Source organism: Mus pahari, chromosome 2, assembly GCF_900095145.1.
Source record: "Mus pahari chromosome 2, PAHARI_EIJ_v1.1, whole genome shotgun sequence".
Classification (NCBI taxonomy): Eukaryota; Metazoa; Chordata; class Mammalia; order Rodentia; family Muridae; genus Mus; species Mus pahari.
In genome coordinates this window covers 57429410-57446315 of record NC_034591.1, presented here as the reverse complement: position 1 = coordinate 57446315, position 16906 = coordinate 57429410, and the positions used below count along the sequence as shown (strand labels likewise).

Here is a 16906-nt window from a genome sequence, read left to right as displayed (position 1 = left end):
GGCTGTCCTGGAACTCACTCTGTAGACTAGGTTGGCCTTGAACTCAGAAATCCGCCTGCCTCTGCCTCCCGAGTGCTGGGATTAAAGGCATGTGCCACCTCTGCCCGGCTGACATGGTCTTCAAATCGTAACTTTTCAATGTTTTATTACTTTAGGTGACATTGAGCTTGCATTATCTTTGAGTAAAATATTTATATAAACATTATCTTCTTTCCATTTCTAATTTTTTGGGGGGGTGGGTTGTTTTGTTTCATTTTGTTTTTGTTTGTTTGTTAAATGGGATTTCTCTGTGTAACCCTGGCTGTCTTGGATCTCATTATGTAGACCAAGCTGGCCTTGAACTCATGGAGATTCCCATGCTTCTGCCTCCTGAGTGTTGGGGTTAAAGGTGTGTGCCAACAAGCCCGGCTCCATTTCAAATTTCAATAGGTTCTCAATATGTACTGAATAAAAGATCAGGGACCTCCGACCATCCTGTTCATAAATACCTTAAACTTCGTCAATCTCACAGGAGCACTGAATGCAATCCCATGTTGAATTGCCAAATGCTCTCAAGGGTATGGTATGTTGTATTAGTATCAGGTATTTAGAGTTTATTTGCCTGCTCAATCCTGTCATTTCCAAGGACATTTGAAAACTCCAAGTTCATTTTATCAAACATAAGTGAAAAAAACATATCTACGTCCCAACTGTGTCCCAAAGGTAGGGAAGAGACACATAAAGAATGAGCAGAGACTCCTCATGGGGGCCATGTACAGGAACTCGCCAAGCTTGAAAGCATGCATATCATCATGAGCAAGGGGCACTCCCTCCCCCATCTCACTGCAGAGAGAATCTCTTATATATAGTATAGATAGAATTGTAATGATTAAGGACACAGAAGAGCAAAGAAAACAGACAATCTAATAAGATGTTGGGCACGCTGGAGCTGGGACCTATGTGGCCTTGTGAGCAGTTCCCATCATCCCTCCCCACAAGCCCATGCCTCATGGTTCTCTCCTCTTCCTGCTTTCTAGGTTCACGGCTGGTGTGATAAACAGGGAGAGGATGGCTTCCTTCGAGAGGCTGCTGTGGAGAGTTTGCCGGGGAAACGTGTACTTGAAGTTCAGCGAAATGGACACACTTCTGGAGGACCCTGTGACGGTGGGCAGCTCAGGCCAGCAGGAGGGCTCTCTGAGCTTCCTGGAGTCCATAGCACTAAAGACCTGCCTCTCTCAAGCAGCTAGCATCTGTTTCCCCCCCACACACACACACACCTCCTCTCTTCTCTCTCTTTCTCTTTCCTTAACCTTTCTCTCCTTATCTCACCCACCTCCTTTAAATTTAGTACATTTGAAAGGTCTATTCAAGGACCAGTTCTTAACACAGCATAGTTTAGTCATCCCTCCAACCGTGTAGGTAGGCATCTTATTTCTAGAAATGCACACTACTAGTACCACATGAGGCTCATCTGTTTTCATCAGCCAGAGCCAACTGCTGTCCATTTCTCACGCTTCAGTGTACCCTCACTCAGATTGAAGGGTCACCTGGGATCTAGCTGGGCTGGGTTGGAGCCGGGAGCCTGGAGCCTGAGGGCCTGCACTTCTTAGAGCCTCCCAGGCGATGTTGACAAGATAAAAAGATGTTTGCTGCCTACAGTCCACAGGTTACCCGTGAGAAGGCTCTTCCCTGAAGCCACACAGTTGTTGCTGTTAAATCCATAAGATGATTGCTTCCTCTACCCTTGCAATTAATATTTAAGCCTACTTGTTCTTCATTCCCGGAAGCCAAAAGTCTGTAATCTTCCAGAGGAGAGGCTGAAACATTAATCTTAAGTTTCATTTGATTAAAAAAAAAATCATAGTTAATGTAAATAAAGAAAATATCTAATAAAAAATAAAAAAAATCATAGCTAAAATAAGATAGAGAATAAGGGGAAAAAAGCACATATTTATCTGGTAAGGAGATGCTAAGGTTGTCCCAGGGTGAGACTTATCCAGTGCATCTGAAATGTGCTAACCCAAAGGGAGAAACTCAACCACATTATTTGTGATGGGAGACTGTGTCCATGCTCTTCCCTGTGAGTAATTAAAAAAAAGTCCGCCCCCCACAATGCTCTCTAGTATATCAGTATATTTTAACTATCTTCTTTTTGTTAATTTATTTTATGTATATGAGTACNCTGTCACTCTTTTCAGATACACCAGAAGAGGGCATCAGATCCCATTGCAGATGGTTGTGAGCCACCATGTGGTTGCTAGGATTTGAACTCAGGACCTCTGGAAGAGCAGTCAGTGCTCTTAATCACTGAGCCATCTCTCTAGCCCTTAACTATCTTCTTGTATTGTTTTCTCTAACCAAGGCAGTTATAATTATGTATTTATGTAGTCATTTATTTTTTATTTTTGGTTTTTCAAGATAAGGTTTTTCTGTGTACTCCTGGTTGTCCTGGAACTTACTCTGTAGAGCAGTCTGGCCTCGAACTCAGAGATCCGCCTGCCCTCTCTCTCCTGTGTACAGTTATAATTTTATATAGAAATGATTTTTCTGCTCTTTTTCACTTAAAATAATAAGAAAACTTCTACCCATAATCCTGTGCATCCTTTATTCTTTGTGTGTATGTATGTGTTTTGCTAGAGTTTCACATGCCCCAGATTGACTTCAAATTGTCCATGCAGCAGAGACAGGTCTACAGTGCCCAAGTGCTAAGATCACAGGCGTGGGCACCACACCCGATTTCTATGGTTATTTTAAATTGTGATGTTGAACTGCTACTTTAGAATTAGGTTTTGACAATGTAGTCATCATGGTGGGAGAGAGTATTTATAAAGTGACTATCTGGAGAAAGATGATCATGGACGGAGGGTCACTAGCAGGTGCCAGGAAATCAGAATGGATCCCTGATTCTAGCAGATCTAGAGACTAGATGACCTCAACGTTCAGAAAAAGACCAGCAAGCTTCCATAGATGGAGGATGTTTGGAAATAGTGTAAAGTAGGCATTTGCAGAAATTCCAGAACACCTCTAACCTGTTCCTATGAGAAGCCACCAAAGTGATCATGTGTACACATACTATTGTGAGGGACCTTCAGGATGTATCTCTGGACATTTGCTTCTGGTTACCCTCCAAGGTGTCTCGTCTCCTAACCTTTTGGTGGTTGTTTTGAGACAGTGTAGCTATCCTCAGGCTGGCTTTAACTTAAGACTTTCTTTCTCATCTTCTTAGTCCTGGGATTAAGCATGTGGAGTTTTACTTCTTAATGAATCAATTCTGTAAGACGAATCCAAGGAAGGGAGGCTTACTGGCTTGAAGGGTGTGTGACATTTTCATGACACTTTCTGGGCCCGACAAGTGGCATCTCTTTGAAGTGACACCTGAGTCCAGGGTCCCAAGTGCTGTGATAAGTTCATTGGATTGTCACCGTCAACAACATGTTTTATTGTTTTTCTTTATCCCCTCAAATGAAAAGCAGTGACAACAAGCTGATAGTACGGTTTCAGTTCATATCTGCATCGTTACAAACAAATTTTGTGTTTGCATTGCTGAGGTTTGAACCCAGGGCTTTGTGCAAGCCCAGTGAACCCTCAGCCACTGAACTAGCTACATTCCCCAGTCTGAAACATACTTTAAGCAATGGCTTTTGTTTGTTTGTTTCATTTGTTCCTTTGTTTTGAGCAGGGTCTCACTGCTCAGCCCTGACTGCCTGAGACTTTAAGGTCCTCCTGAATGCTGGGATTAAAGGCGTGTGCCACCACACCCACCGGCCTACAGTGTTCTTAAGAGCACCTAGTCAGCAGCTGTATGAGTCAAAACTTAGCCACAGCTTTCCCTTTGTTGAGTACCACGCATAGACTAACAGGAACATGCAGGTGCTTATAGCTGCTTCTGACGCCCTGCTAGCTACTGCTGTTCGATACCTGGAATACACTAGCCTCTCTTTTTTCTTAGGTGACACTCCTGTGGCCTCCTTGATTAGCAAGCAGTACCCCATTACTTTTGGGATTTCAGATTTTTATAGTTTATGTTCTGCTAGGTATAGCTCAATGGTGGAATGTTTACACAGGGCATCCACCCCCAACTCTGGGAAAGAAGGAAGGAAGGAAAATAATTTTTTTCTGATATTCCAGAAAGAAGAAATTAAAAAGAATATATTCATCATATTTTACCAAGGAGAACAGCTCAGGCTGAAAATCAAGAAGATCTGTGACGGGTGAGAGACTGTCGCGCTGTCATGGTGACTGGGGTTGGATGTGGATAAAGAGTTGTGCCACACAGAATGTGCGTGACTGGGCCCTCTTGGAAGTTGACGAGGACTTTAGAGTAACTTCCAGAAGATCATTTTAAATGATGCTGAAGGCAAAATGACTGTCAATAGTGAGCGTAGGAACAGGGAGAAGGTAACTAACCAGTTACCAAGGAAACAAAGTAGCGACACAGCCTGGTCCATGGTATACCTTGTTCTACTCTAGCTTGCTGCTTGAGTGGGGGGAGCAGGAGCCACAGCATGGTGGTGGGGTACTTGCCTGACATGCTGGTGACCCTGGATTTGATTCACTGGCACTGGAAAAGAGCAAATAGAAAAGGAAAACGCAATCTCCATGGTCCAGCTGTTTCTGTAGAACAATGGTGATGTTACTTATGTTTGTGTGTGTGCGCGCGCTGTCCTGGGGATTGAACCCAGGACCTCACTCATTCTAGAAAAGCACCCTCCCCTTGAGGTATACACTGAGGCTGGCTTGAAATTCACTCTGAAGAAGTTTTGAGCTTGTAATCCTCCTGTCTCATCAGCCTTCTAAGTGCTGGGGTTTATAGGCACGAGGCACTGTGCCCAGCTGTTGTGAATTGCACTGTGCCCAGCTGTTGTGAATCATTTTCTAAGGACCACACAGGAGGCCATTCCAGCCAAGGCTTAGTCATTTGAGTCATGTCAGTCAGTGATGGCCTCATAGCAAAGGGATTATAGAAGCTTTTCTGTAGCCACTCATGTGTGTCCTTTGGACTGTGTTTAACACAGGTTTCGTGCCACCATCTACCCCTGCCCGGAGCATGCAGCGGAGCGCAGAGAGATGCTGGCGAGTGTCAATGTGAGGCTGGAAGACTTAATCACTGTGAGTGAGGGCTTCAGGCTGTGAGCCCATGGTCTCTACTTTTCCAATGTGGATCCCGTCCCCAGGCCCCTGCCTGGAATGTTTGCTATGCAGTTCTGGTTGGAGCTGCAGCAGATTGCACAACTTAGAAAGCAGAGTTCAGTGAGGGGGGGGGGGGCTGGCAATTCTGCATGTCTGTCACATGCTGTTCCCGGCTTAGAATGGATCACAGCCCTTGCTTACCTCAAGGCAGCCGCCCGTAGCTGATGAAAGGAGCCCTTCATGGCCAACCTTTGCCTGATGAGTCTGCAACCAACTTGTCAGCCAACTGAGTGGAACAACCAGTTTGCCCATCCCAAACTGTTACACCGATTAGCCACTGTGAAAACAGTGAGTCTGGTTTTTCCATGTGAGCGCTAGATGCATCCCAGATACATTACCTTGGAAAGGCGGCTGCCATCATCCCCAGGGACACCACGTGCGTCTGTGATGAGAACGCTCTGGAGCAGCAGCAGCCTGGAAGCTGGCTGGTGAAGCCGGCCGGGCCTGTATCTGACGGGCTGTTCTGTATCGGCGCCGCCCATTATAACTTTCCATGTGACAGAGTTTCTCTGCAGCCTACTCTATCCAGTGCTGTACTTATGGGGCACAGGCAGCTGTTGAGCTCTTGAAATATGACTAGTTTCACTAAGGGACTGAATTTTGATTGCTATTTAAATTTTGTGCACACACACACACACGCACACGCACACGCACACACACACACACAGGGGCACGTGTATATGTGCATGTGTGTAGAAGCCAGAGTACAATTTCAACTTCAGATATCCTCCAGGATGCTACTCACCTGCTTCCCTTGTTTGAGACAGAGTCCCTGATTTTACCAGTTAGATAGTCTGACTGGCCAGCAAGCCTTAGGGACCCTTCTGCCTCTGCCGCCCAAGCCTTGGATTACTGGAATATCCCACAGTGCCCGGCACTTTTAGATGGGTTCTAGGCTTGAACTCAGTTGTCAAGTGCTTTACTAATTGAGTCATTGTTTAATTCTTATTAAATCTAAATTCTCATGGCCACTGGATAGGCCAGCACAATTTAAATCTTCAGTGTGTGAGTTTAGAAATTAGATTATATTTATTCCTTTTTAAATATTATGTATTTTATGTATATGAATACACTATTGCTGTCTTCAGACACACCAGAAGAGGGCATCAGATCCCATTACAGATGGTTGTAAGCTACCATGGGATTGCTGGGAATTGAACTCAGTGCTCTTAACTGCTGAACCATCTCTCCAGCCCCTAAATTACATATTTTTGAGACTGGGTTTTGCTGTGTAGCCCTAGCAGAGCTACTATCTGTTATGCAATCCTGGCTTGTCCTGAGCTTATGTCAATCTTCCTGCTTCGGCCTCACTGATGGAGTTACACATTTATGCTACCACAGCTGCATGTGTGCTTTAAAAGCCTTTGGCTAACAGACACTTTTACTGTCCCAGAACGTGTGTATTTAATGTATTTAATTGTCTCTGTTCCTTTTTAGCCACTGTCCCAGAAACTGTTTTCTTCAAGGGATTTCTTTCATGAAAATACTCTGTGTAGGCCTCAGGAGTGTACCATGAGGAGAGTAGGAAGGAATAAGGTTGATTGTTGCTTAGACATAGTGGAGCTTGGGCATTGTCCTCAGGGATCTGGGAAGCTGTGATTGGCCAGCTTCTCCTCCTCTGTTTGGTCATGCCCAAGGATGAATCTGAAACCCCACACCCCATCTGGCAGCATCTTCTGGCAAATTGTGGAAGCAGGTGTGTGTAGTTACGGGATCAAGTAACCGACTGGCTAGAAGTTGGCTCAGCTGACTTCAACAACCAGTTCCCAAGCTGCTGCTGTTCCAGAACATTCTCATCACAGACACACTTAGTGTCACTGGGCATAATGATTAACTGGGAGACAAACTGATCGTATGATCTTTTCAGAGAAGATGAACAGATGAGCCCCCATTTTTGCCATTTTTTGCTAGAAGGATTTTTCTTTTTGAATTATATGAGTGTGTGTGTGTGTGTATGTGTGTGTGTGTGAAAGAGAGAGAGTATATGTGTGTGTGTATGTGTGAATATATGTATGTATGTGAGTATGTGTATATGTGTGTATGTTTGTCAGTGTGTGTATGTGTGTGTGTGTGAAAGAGAGAGAGTATATGTGTGTGTGTATGTGTGAATATATGTATGTATGTGAGTATGTGTATATGTGTGTATGTTTGTCAGTGTGTGTATGTGTGTGTGTGGGCACAAGTGTTATGGCATGTGCACCTCCAACCTGCAGGTGTTTCTCTCCTGGAGGGTACACTGTGTTTCTGTTAGGGTAAGCTTTGCTGTAAAGTCTGTGAACGTTTCATCTGTACCAGGTGGTCCTATCGCCTGGTAATCCTCCAGGCTGCATTATACTCTCCAATGACCTTTCAAGACACATGTGCAGGCCTGTGTATCATAGGTCTTACGTTTACAATGTGTCTTTTATAGGACGCTACAATAGCCACATAGAAAAGGTTCCTGAAAAAGATGACCCTATTTTATTCGTCAAAACATGAAGTCTAATTCTATCCAGTGAATATTACTCATGCTAAATTGCCAGTTCATGAACTCTCTTAGCTTTTATTGGACTGATTATCATAGAGACCCTTTAGTCTGTTTTGGAGACATTGTAACAAATGACAACAAATTGGATAGGTTGCCTTTGCTTCTCACACACAGTTCTTTCTGGAGGCCAGGGGGGGCAAAATCAAGGTGCCACCTGGGCTGGGTTCTTGCTGAGGGGACTTAGGGAGGAACCTTTCTGTTTTGTCTAGTGGCCACTGGCAAGAATGCCCTAGGCTAGTGGATACACCATTCTCATCAATGAATGCTTCCCAGTGTGTTTCTTGTGTGCCTTGATCTCTAGATCCAGGGTCAGGCTAACCCAGCTTCATCTTAACTTGATACACACAGGAGGGAGATCTTAGGAGAAAGGAAGACATGGTCTTGGTTCTAACCTTGGCTAGGGAAGACAAATGAATCACATGCTCTTCTCAAGTCAGGGGAAGCCGCTATGGCAGATGAACTCCCGATTTTGCCATTGCATCAAATACCCCCATGAGCGTTCATTGTTTTTCTGGTTTTGGTTCTGCTCAGGTCATTACCCAAACAGAGTCTCATCGACAGCGCCTGCTGCAGGAAGCAGCTGCCAACTGGCACTCCTGGGTCATCAAAGTCCAGAAGATGAAGGCCGTCTACCACGTGCTGAACATGTGCAACATTGACGTCACCCAGCAGTGCATCATCGCCGAGATCTGGTTCCCAGTAGCAGACACTAGACACATTAAGAAGGCCCTGGAGCAAGGCATGGTGAGAGGTGGGGCAGCTGGGGATAGGGGGCAAATCCCATCCAGCCTCCCCAGCCCCTTGCTTGTTCTTTCCGGGGTTGAGAACCTCACAGGTGGCTTTGTCACTGGTGGGATTGTCTCTCTGCTGTACCTTTAGTACCTGTAAAAAAAAAAATTGAGACAGTATTACATGTATTCTTGGCTAGTCTCAAACTCTCTATGTAGTTGAGGATAAACTTGAACTCCCAACTCTAGGCATACATTCCTACACTCGATTTCTATAGTGCTGGGGACCGAACCAGGACTTAGAGCATGGTAGGCAAGCACTCTACCGTCTGAGCTATGTCCCCAGCCTTCAATTCTTGACTCAGTGCAAAGACACAGAAGATAATCTTTTTTTTTTTTCTCTAGCAGTTGAAGAATGGTCAAGTACATGTTGAGTGCTTATGGGGCACCTCTCTGTCAGGTGTGGTAACAGGTATCATGATATGACTATGGGTGCTATCACCCTATAGAGGTACAGGCTAGCCAGAGAGACAAAAACAGCCAGGCCCATGTACTAAGAGCTCAAGGGCACAGAGGGCTTATCAGTGTGCCAGCCATAGCACTGAGGCCACGTGCGCGTGTGCGCGCGCACACACACACACACACACACAGAGTTTAGTTACTAACTGCTTGTTCATCTGCTACACAAACACACTTGATCCAGAGCCCCCCTGGGTAGACATAGCCCTGACATGGTAGACTTCCTAGAAAGAGAGATGGACAATACACACGCCCCTGAGTGCACAGTTTCAGGCAGCTATGCATGGTGGGTAAAGAAAATGAGGGACATCATGGAGAGAAACTGGTTCTAACCACCAGTTGTCCTCATCAATGAACGAGTGAGCCCCAGCCCAAAACGTGCCCGAGGGAGGGCACTTGGTACTTGATAGGTGAGGGTAATTGCATCATCCAAGCCCAGGCAGGACGGCGTCTCATGCCATGCAAGGCCTCATGGGACTATACTTACGGCCAGAGTGAGCCACAGGGGGGAACAGGCTCTGTGGTGACGAGAGTGTGAACTGACTGGTTCCTGCTGGAGACTGTGATGACTTGCTTGGATCATTGCATGGGGTAATAGGATGGTGAACCCCATTGGGGTGAGGACTGGATGGAGGAAAGCTGGTCTGACTGAGAGGGAGCCAGTGGGAGACAGGAAGACGTTGACGAGGAAGGTGGAAGCTCTGTGACACTGGAGACCCTGTCTCAGTGTAGAGTCATCCTGTGTTACAGTAAAGCTAAGCTTCCTACGAGGCTCGCTGGAGCAGTTTCTTCAGGTCTCCAGATTGTCACAGGTGTTTCCCCACACAGGAGTGGAAGACCTCATGTGGGTAGGAGGCAGAGGGAAGTGTGAAGATAGAACAGGTGCTGGATACTGTCATCACCATCAACATAATCCCTTGTGGCCTCTGCCAGCCTCTGTGTCAGCTGCCATGGGGTATGTATGAGAAGGAGTGAAGGCTTCAGGCCTTGCTGCTAAGGAGGTGACTCCCAATCCTCCTCAAGAACACAGTGAGAAACCACTCCATCTGCTCTGTGACCTGGAACAGTTGCTTAACTCTGCTGTGCCTCAGTTTCTTCATCTCTAAAATGGGTTTGTCTTGATGTGTACCTCCTGACAACATCGGGGGGACTGAGACTAAACTCTTTAAAGACCTTTGTTGTTGGTATCGTCCCACTCAAAGCACCTCTGACGGTTACCATGGGGATGTGGGGTGGCTGGATGGAGAGCACAGAGAACTGTGAAGACCTGGGCACCTGGAGAGGCTTTGGGATCTTAGTTTCCATGAGAAGTGGGTTATGAAGGTGGCAGTGGAGGATTAAGTCAACCTTGCACAGAAGCCTGGCCTCTGAGAATGTTTTGACTTCACTCTTTAGACCATAGGAAGCTTTGAAGAACAATGCCTTTGGTTTGCTTTATTCCAGACATGACTGGGCAGAGTGGGTGGGTGGGGAAGTCAGCAGAGGGACTGAGGCTGGAGGGGATGGTGAGGCAAGACTAGGGTGGCAACCCAGAGAATAGGAGCCAGAACTCCAGAGAGAGGAATATTGATCTGGAATGGTGGCCACTAAGTCAGAAGGGACAGAACAGGAATCTGAGGAAGTGGAGACTCTGGGAAAGACAGGGGACAAGGGGAACCTGGCCGGGCAAGTTGGTGATTCGGCTGTAGGCAGCTGGATTTTCTAGAGCTTCTGGGTCAGGAAAACCTACTGGGCAGTCAGGAAAGACATGTGGGAGAAAGCTTGTGCCGCCTTGAAAGATAAGGATAAATAGCAAAGTGGCTGAGCTTCTGAAGGAGAAGGTGGAGGGGAAAGAATAGAGAACCTACAGTAGAGCTGTGTGCACGTGTGTGTGTGTGTGTGTGTGTGCGTGTGCGTGTGCGCGTGCGCGTGTGCAGCATGTGTGTGTGTGCGTGCGTGTGTGTGCAGCATGTGTGTGTGTGTGTGTGTGTGTGTGTGTGTGTGTTGGGGATGGGGGAAGATGGCCAGAGAACCAGGATGAGCCCCACCTTTTTGATACTCTCATGTAAGAGATATTAGGTAAGCATTGAGACACATTTCCTTTCATAGTTCTCTGGAAGGTCAGGAGATGACCCAAGTTCATGTCCAGATCTTTGTGCCAGCAATCAGTTCTCCTCCATGAGCATTGGTCATCTGTTCTTTCTGCAGGAACTCAGTGGCTCCTCCATGGTCCCCATCATGACAGAAGTGGAAACTAAAACAGACCCTCCCACCTTCAACAGGACCAATAAATTTACAGCTGGCTTCCAGAACATTGTCGATGCGTACGGTGTAGGCAGCTACCGAGAGATAAACCCAGGTGAGGATCTGGTGGCTCATACAATGGGGTAGCAAGAAACTGAAAATTACTAAGGTGTGCCTCTCAGTAGATGCAGGAGGTGAACCCAATTATACCGTGACACGACTTATTTAATTTCCTATTGTTTTTTGTAAATGCTGACTCATGAAAGATTTGGTTTTTGTCTTTACCTGTCCTTGTGTCTGTATTTGTTTAGAGTCAAGGTCCTGTATGTAGCCCAGGGTGACTTTGAACTTAGGACCCCCCATGCTTCCATCTCTGCACTGACCTTACAAGTGTGTCATACCACACCTGGCTCTCTTAAATGGCAGCCAACCCTAGTTTTCTTTTTTAAAAGAATTATTTATTTATTTATTTATTTTATGTATATGAGTATACTGTAGTTGACTTCAGACTCATGAGAAGAGGGCATCAGATCCCATTACTGATGGTTGTAGCCACCACGTAGTTGCTGGGAATTGAACTCAAGACCTCTGGAAGAGTAGCCAGTGCTCTTAATCTCTGAGTCATTTCTATGGCCCCCAACCTTAGCTTTCATCAGTCTCTAAGACAGCCAGGACCCTTTAGCATCTTTACAATTCAGGAGTTATGGTGTGAGAAAGACAGGATGCACAGGACTTGGGGTCAGCAGAATAGATCCTGAGTGCCTGGTGCTGTAAGTTCTGGTGGCCTGGTTAGTAAAATAGAGGGGTAGACCAGATGGACTGTAGGCATACAGAGAACAGTGCAGTTCTACAGCTTGAGTTTTCTCCAACTTGTGACCAATAATTCAGGGGCCCCATGGGGTTGCAATGCCTGTGGATAACTGTTGGTGCTGTGTTCAAAGATGGCGCTTGAAAGAATATAGAAATCAGAGTCAGGCTTCCAGTTCTGTATCAGCTACTTTTATAACACTGGCCACATACCTCTATAAACAGCTTCTTGGAGATAGGATTTTTATTAGTACTTCCTGTTGCTGTGATAAAATGCCCTAACAAAAAGAAATGTAGGGAAGGAAGGCTTTATTTTATTTCTTGGTTCCAGAAGGAGTGTACACTATGGCATGGTACACAACAGGCATGGTGGGCAGGCATGACAGTAGGACCAGGAAGCTGGGGGATCACATTGTCACCTGCACACAGGAAACAGAAAGAGAACAGGAAGTGGGACAGAGCTATAAAACCTAAAGCCCATGCCTCAGTGACAGTGCTTTCATCAAGGCTCCACCTCCTAAAGGTTCCATAATCTTCCCAAACAGTGCCATCAACTGGGGGACCTAGTGTCTACAAATGTGAACCTATGGGGAACATTAGTCCTTCAGGCCACCACAGGGAGGAAGGATTCATTATCTCCCAGCTTCAGGAGGTTCAGTCTAAGGCTGCTTGGTCCCTTGGGCAGAGCATTGTGGTGGCAGGTGGAGAAGGAGAAAAGAGAGCTGAGAAATGGGGGATGTGGGAAGGGGCCGGGGCAAGGCTGAGTCTTGTCCGAGTTTGATCTCTGTTGCTGTGATAAACACCGTGACTAAAAGCAGCTCGGGCAGGAATATTCCAGCTTACACTTCTAGTTCATCAAGAAGGGCTAGGGCTTGAGGCGGGAGTCTGGAGGCAGGAACTGAAGCTGAGACCGTGGAGGGATGCTGCCTACTGCCTTGCTCCTCACGGCTTGCTCAGCTTGCTTTCTTCCGTATCCCAGGGCCACCTGACCAGGGCGGCATTGCTCCCTGGGCGGGGCCTTCTCACATCATTAATAATGAGAAAATGCTCACAGACTTGCCTACTGACCAAACTGATGGAGACTTTTTCTTCCCAGGATGACTTTAGCTGGTGTCAAGTTGACCAAAACAACCCAGAAAGTAGCCAGTCTAAGTCTCAAACAGTGATCTACTTCCTCAGATGGATGCAGAGCTGACCTATGTTGTGGGAGCAGACACTGGAGGCCAGCTCAGGAACTGTCCCCTAGAGATGCCCCAGGCTGTAGCCTGCTGGTTTCCAGTCCCTTATTTAGCAGACAAGGCCTGAGATCCTGGGTTCTACCTCTCATCCCCTCCTAAAGCCACCATCTGAGGAATCCATTAAGGGACTGACCCGGTGGTTAGACCAGAGAGACCTCAGGGTCTCATTCTCATCAGGAATCTAGTTCAGCAAGCAGTCAAAATCAACTATCACAGTGGCATCTGACTTTGTGACAGTGAGAAGCTCCAACCACTGTATAAGACTTAGCACTGACATAAACCAAGAAAGGAGAGCTGTGTTCACGGGTTAGCTCAGGCACTTGGGAGCCTCCAAGGCACTTGGCACATACATACAAGCCAGGATTATACGGAGATGGTGGAGGAGAGACAATCAGGAAGGCTTCTGTAAACCTGCTGGCAGATGGGGAGGGGAAGGGCTTCCCTAGGGAAGACTTGGTTGGGGGTGGGGATCCATTCGTGGCCTCAGCTGCTGTGACTGTCACCCCTACAGCTCCCTACACTATCATCACCTTCCCCTTCCTGTTTGCTGTGATGTTTGGAGACTGTGGTCATGGAATGGTGATGCTGATGGCAGCCCTGTGGATGGTCCTAAATGAGAGGCACTTGCTGGCGCAGAAGAGCACCAATGAGGTGGGTGGTCCCGGCAAATGTTCCCAGAGGGAAAATGTTACAATGTAACTTTGAGGGGTTGTTCGCTGTAGCTCACGCCTTTAACCTGAGCCCTTGGGAGGAAGGAATTCTCTGAATTCTTCAAAGCTACTCCAGCCTACATAGTCAGTTCCAGGACAGCCAGACCAAGATCTGAGACCCTGTTTTGAACAAACAAAAGACAGACACAAAATGTATATGTGAGGGCCAGAGCGATGGCTCAGCACTTAAGAGTGCTAATGCTCCTCTAGAAGAGCTGAGTGTGGTCCCCAGCACCCATGTTGGGTGGCTCACACCCACCTGTCACTCTCTTGCTCCAGGGGATCTAGTGCCCTCTTCTGACCTCCTCAGGCACCTGCACGTGTGTGGAGTGTGCTCACACAGACGCACACATAAGAAGTAACTGTAACTGTCAGTCTTTTTAAAAATATGTATGTGATTGCCACTATAAGGAATAACACATATTTGTAAAACCAACCCAATTCAACATAAAACTCTTAAACAGTGTGGGGTTTCTTGCTGTAGTGAACACATCTTTTTCCTTTTTCTTTTTGTGACATTACAAGACATTGGCTTTTACTTTTTAAAATTTATTTATTTATTTATTTATTTATTTATTTATTTATTTATAGATTTATATCCTTTTGAGACAGAGTCTCATCTATCCCAGCGTGGCTTCAAACTCACTGTATAGTCAAGGATAACGTTTTACTTCTGAGCTTCCTGCTTCTGCCTCTGGAGATCTGAGATTGGAGGCAGGTTTATGTTGCATGCTAGACAAACTCAAAGCAGTGATTTTTGTTGATGGTTAAGGGTATTGGGGAACAAACCCAGGGGCTTGTGTGTGCTAAGCAAAGGTTCTACCTGAGTTTACACCTATTACATCATCATCATCATCATCATCATCACCACCACCACCACCACCATCACCACCATCATCATCACCACGATTATTATCATATTATTGACAGGATCTCACTATATAATCGGAGCTAGTCTCCAACTCACAGAGATCTGCTTACTTCTGCCCCTGGAACACTGGAATTAAATCTAGCCTCCTCTTAATTTTTTAAAAAGTTTCTTTACTCTGATTATAAAAGCGATATGTGTTCATTGTGTCAGATTACAGTCCAGACACCTAGAGAAGGATCTTGATGAATACTTTTGAATATATTTCCAATCTGTGTGTTTGTGCTTGTCTACAAATATGTAATTTCAAAAATTGCCATCAAGAATCACACATTATGGGGCTGGTGAGATGGCTCAGCAGGTAAGAGCACCCAACTGCTCTTCTGAAGGTCCTGAGTTCAAATCCCAGCGACCACATGGTGGTTCACAACCATCTGTAATGAGATCTGGCGCCCTCTTCTGGAGTGTCTGAAGACATATAGCACCATGAATATTTTGTTCATGGCAGAACTTTTAAGAAACCTCAAAGAGTCCTGGATATTGGTACCTCACTTCTTACTTACGGTGTTGTGAACATAGAGGCCCCCCCCCCCCGGGTGCCTATGTTGGTTAGAGTTTATCTGCTGGTCAGTTAATGGCAGATAAGTTCATGGTCATACACTTGACAGAGTGGAGACATGCCCTGAGCTATGTTCCAGACTATAAGAATAGCTACAGTCCTCTGGCACATGCTGGATTGGTTAGAAGGAGTGCCATGATGTCACTGTGAGTTAATCATAAGCAAGGCCAGTCTTGTGACTAATTCAGTCTTCCATGACAAGCTTAACAGATGTCATTTTCCACAGAAGACATTTAAAATTGCAAACGGACTTGTCATCAGCTCTTAGAATGAATGATATCCACAGCCAGCACCCCAGGAAGCTGCTTTCCCTAGCAGATGTGACAGACAGAAGCCCAGCTATGCTTTGTCTCTGTGAAGACAAAGCCCCAAAGGCATGCAGACCTGTGATGATAGGCCTGTCCCCTGGAGGTGCTGGAGACCCCAGCATGCCAGTTTACTTAGTAGATGAGGCCTCAGTTTGCACAGCCATCCATCTGTGGAAAGAGAGAATGTGAGGCTTACATGCTTTTGTTTGCACAGTGAATAAAGGCCCAGGGTTCTCTGACTGACCTACATAAGCCCGTGTGTGGGAATCTGATGTCTGCCTTAGTCATGTCGTCTCTCCCCCACACTGCTGATGCTGGACATATCCCATGCCTCTCTCCCCTCCTAAATCACTTCGGAGCCCACTGACACTCACCCTTTTTTCCTGGACCAGATGTGGAACATCTTCTTCAATGGGCGCTATCTGATCCTGCTCATGGGTATCTTCTCCATTTACACCGGCTTGATCTACAACGACTGTTTCTCCAAATCTTTTAACATCTTTGGCTCCTCTTGGAGTGTCCAGCCTATGTTCAGAAACGGCACATGGAAGTAAGTTTATAGCCTGCTAGGGCGTGCTTGCAGGCCATCCAAAGACCTCATGGCTCATGGCTCTGACCACAGCTGCCCCTGAAATTTCACCCAATAATCCAGTTTTTTAAAAAAATTATTTATTAGTATTTTACATGTATGAATGTTTTACCTACATGTACATATATGTACAATATGTTCATGCAGCAGAGGACAGAAGAGGGCTTTGAATCCCCTGGAATTGCAGTTATAGATAGCTTTTCTGAGCTGCTGTTTGGTTGCTGGGGATAGAATTCAGGTCTTCTGCAAGAGCAGTAAGTACTCTTAACTGCTAGGCCAGCTCCACAGTCCCCGTAGCCATTTTATCTACTTTGTGCAATAGATAAAAATAGATAACCCAGCTGCTGAACTGGTTGTGGTAGAGAGATAGCTTGTCCAATTCCAGCTCAGTTAAATATGTTGAGGAGGGTGTGCCACGCAGCAGACTCTGTGAAAAATACGTGGTACAGCACTTAGAAACTGGGCATCCAGCCGGGCGGGGTGGCACTTGCCCTTAATCCCAGCACTCAGGAGGCAGAGGCAGGAGGATTTCTGAGTTCGAGGCCATCCTGGTCTACAGAGTGAGTTCCAGGACAGCCAGGGTTACACAGAGAAACCCTGT

General features: G+C 46.1%; 1 protein-coding gene across 2 annotated transcripts in view; it reads left to right on the top strand.

The window, feature by feature from the left end:
- The window catches only part of Atp6v0a4 (ATPase H+ transporting V0 subunit a4), a 49848-nt gene that overhangs the window by 11161 nt on the left and 21781 nt on the right, over window positions 1–16906 (top strand). For both annotated transcript variants that reach the window (XM_029534915.1, XM_029534916.1), the window contains exons 7-13: window positions 1017–1143; window positions 4108–4190; window positions 4995–5088; window positions 8228–8440; window positions 11131–11281; window positions 13723–13862; window positions 16109–16266. In XM_029534915.1, coding sequence (XP_029390775.1) covers window positions 1017–1143; window positions 4108–4190; window positions 4995–5088; window positions 8228–8440; window positions 11131–11281; window positions 13723–13862; window positions 16109–16266 — 966 coding nt within the window. The remainder of the gene's footprint in view (window positions 1–1016; window positions 1144–4107; window positions 4191–4994; window positions 5089–8227; window positions 8441–11130; window positions 11282–13722; window positions 13863–16108; window positions 16267–16906) is intronic.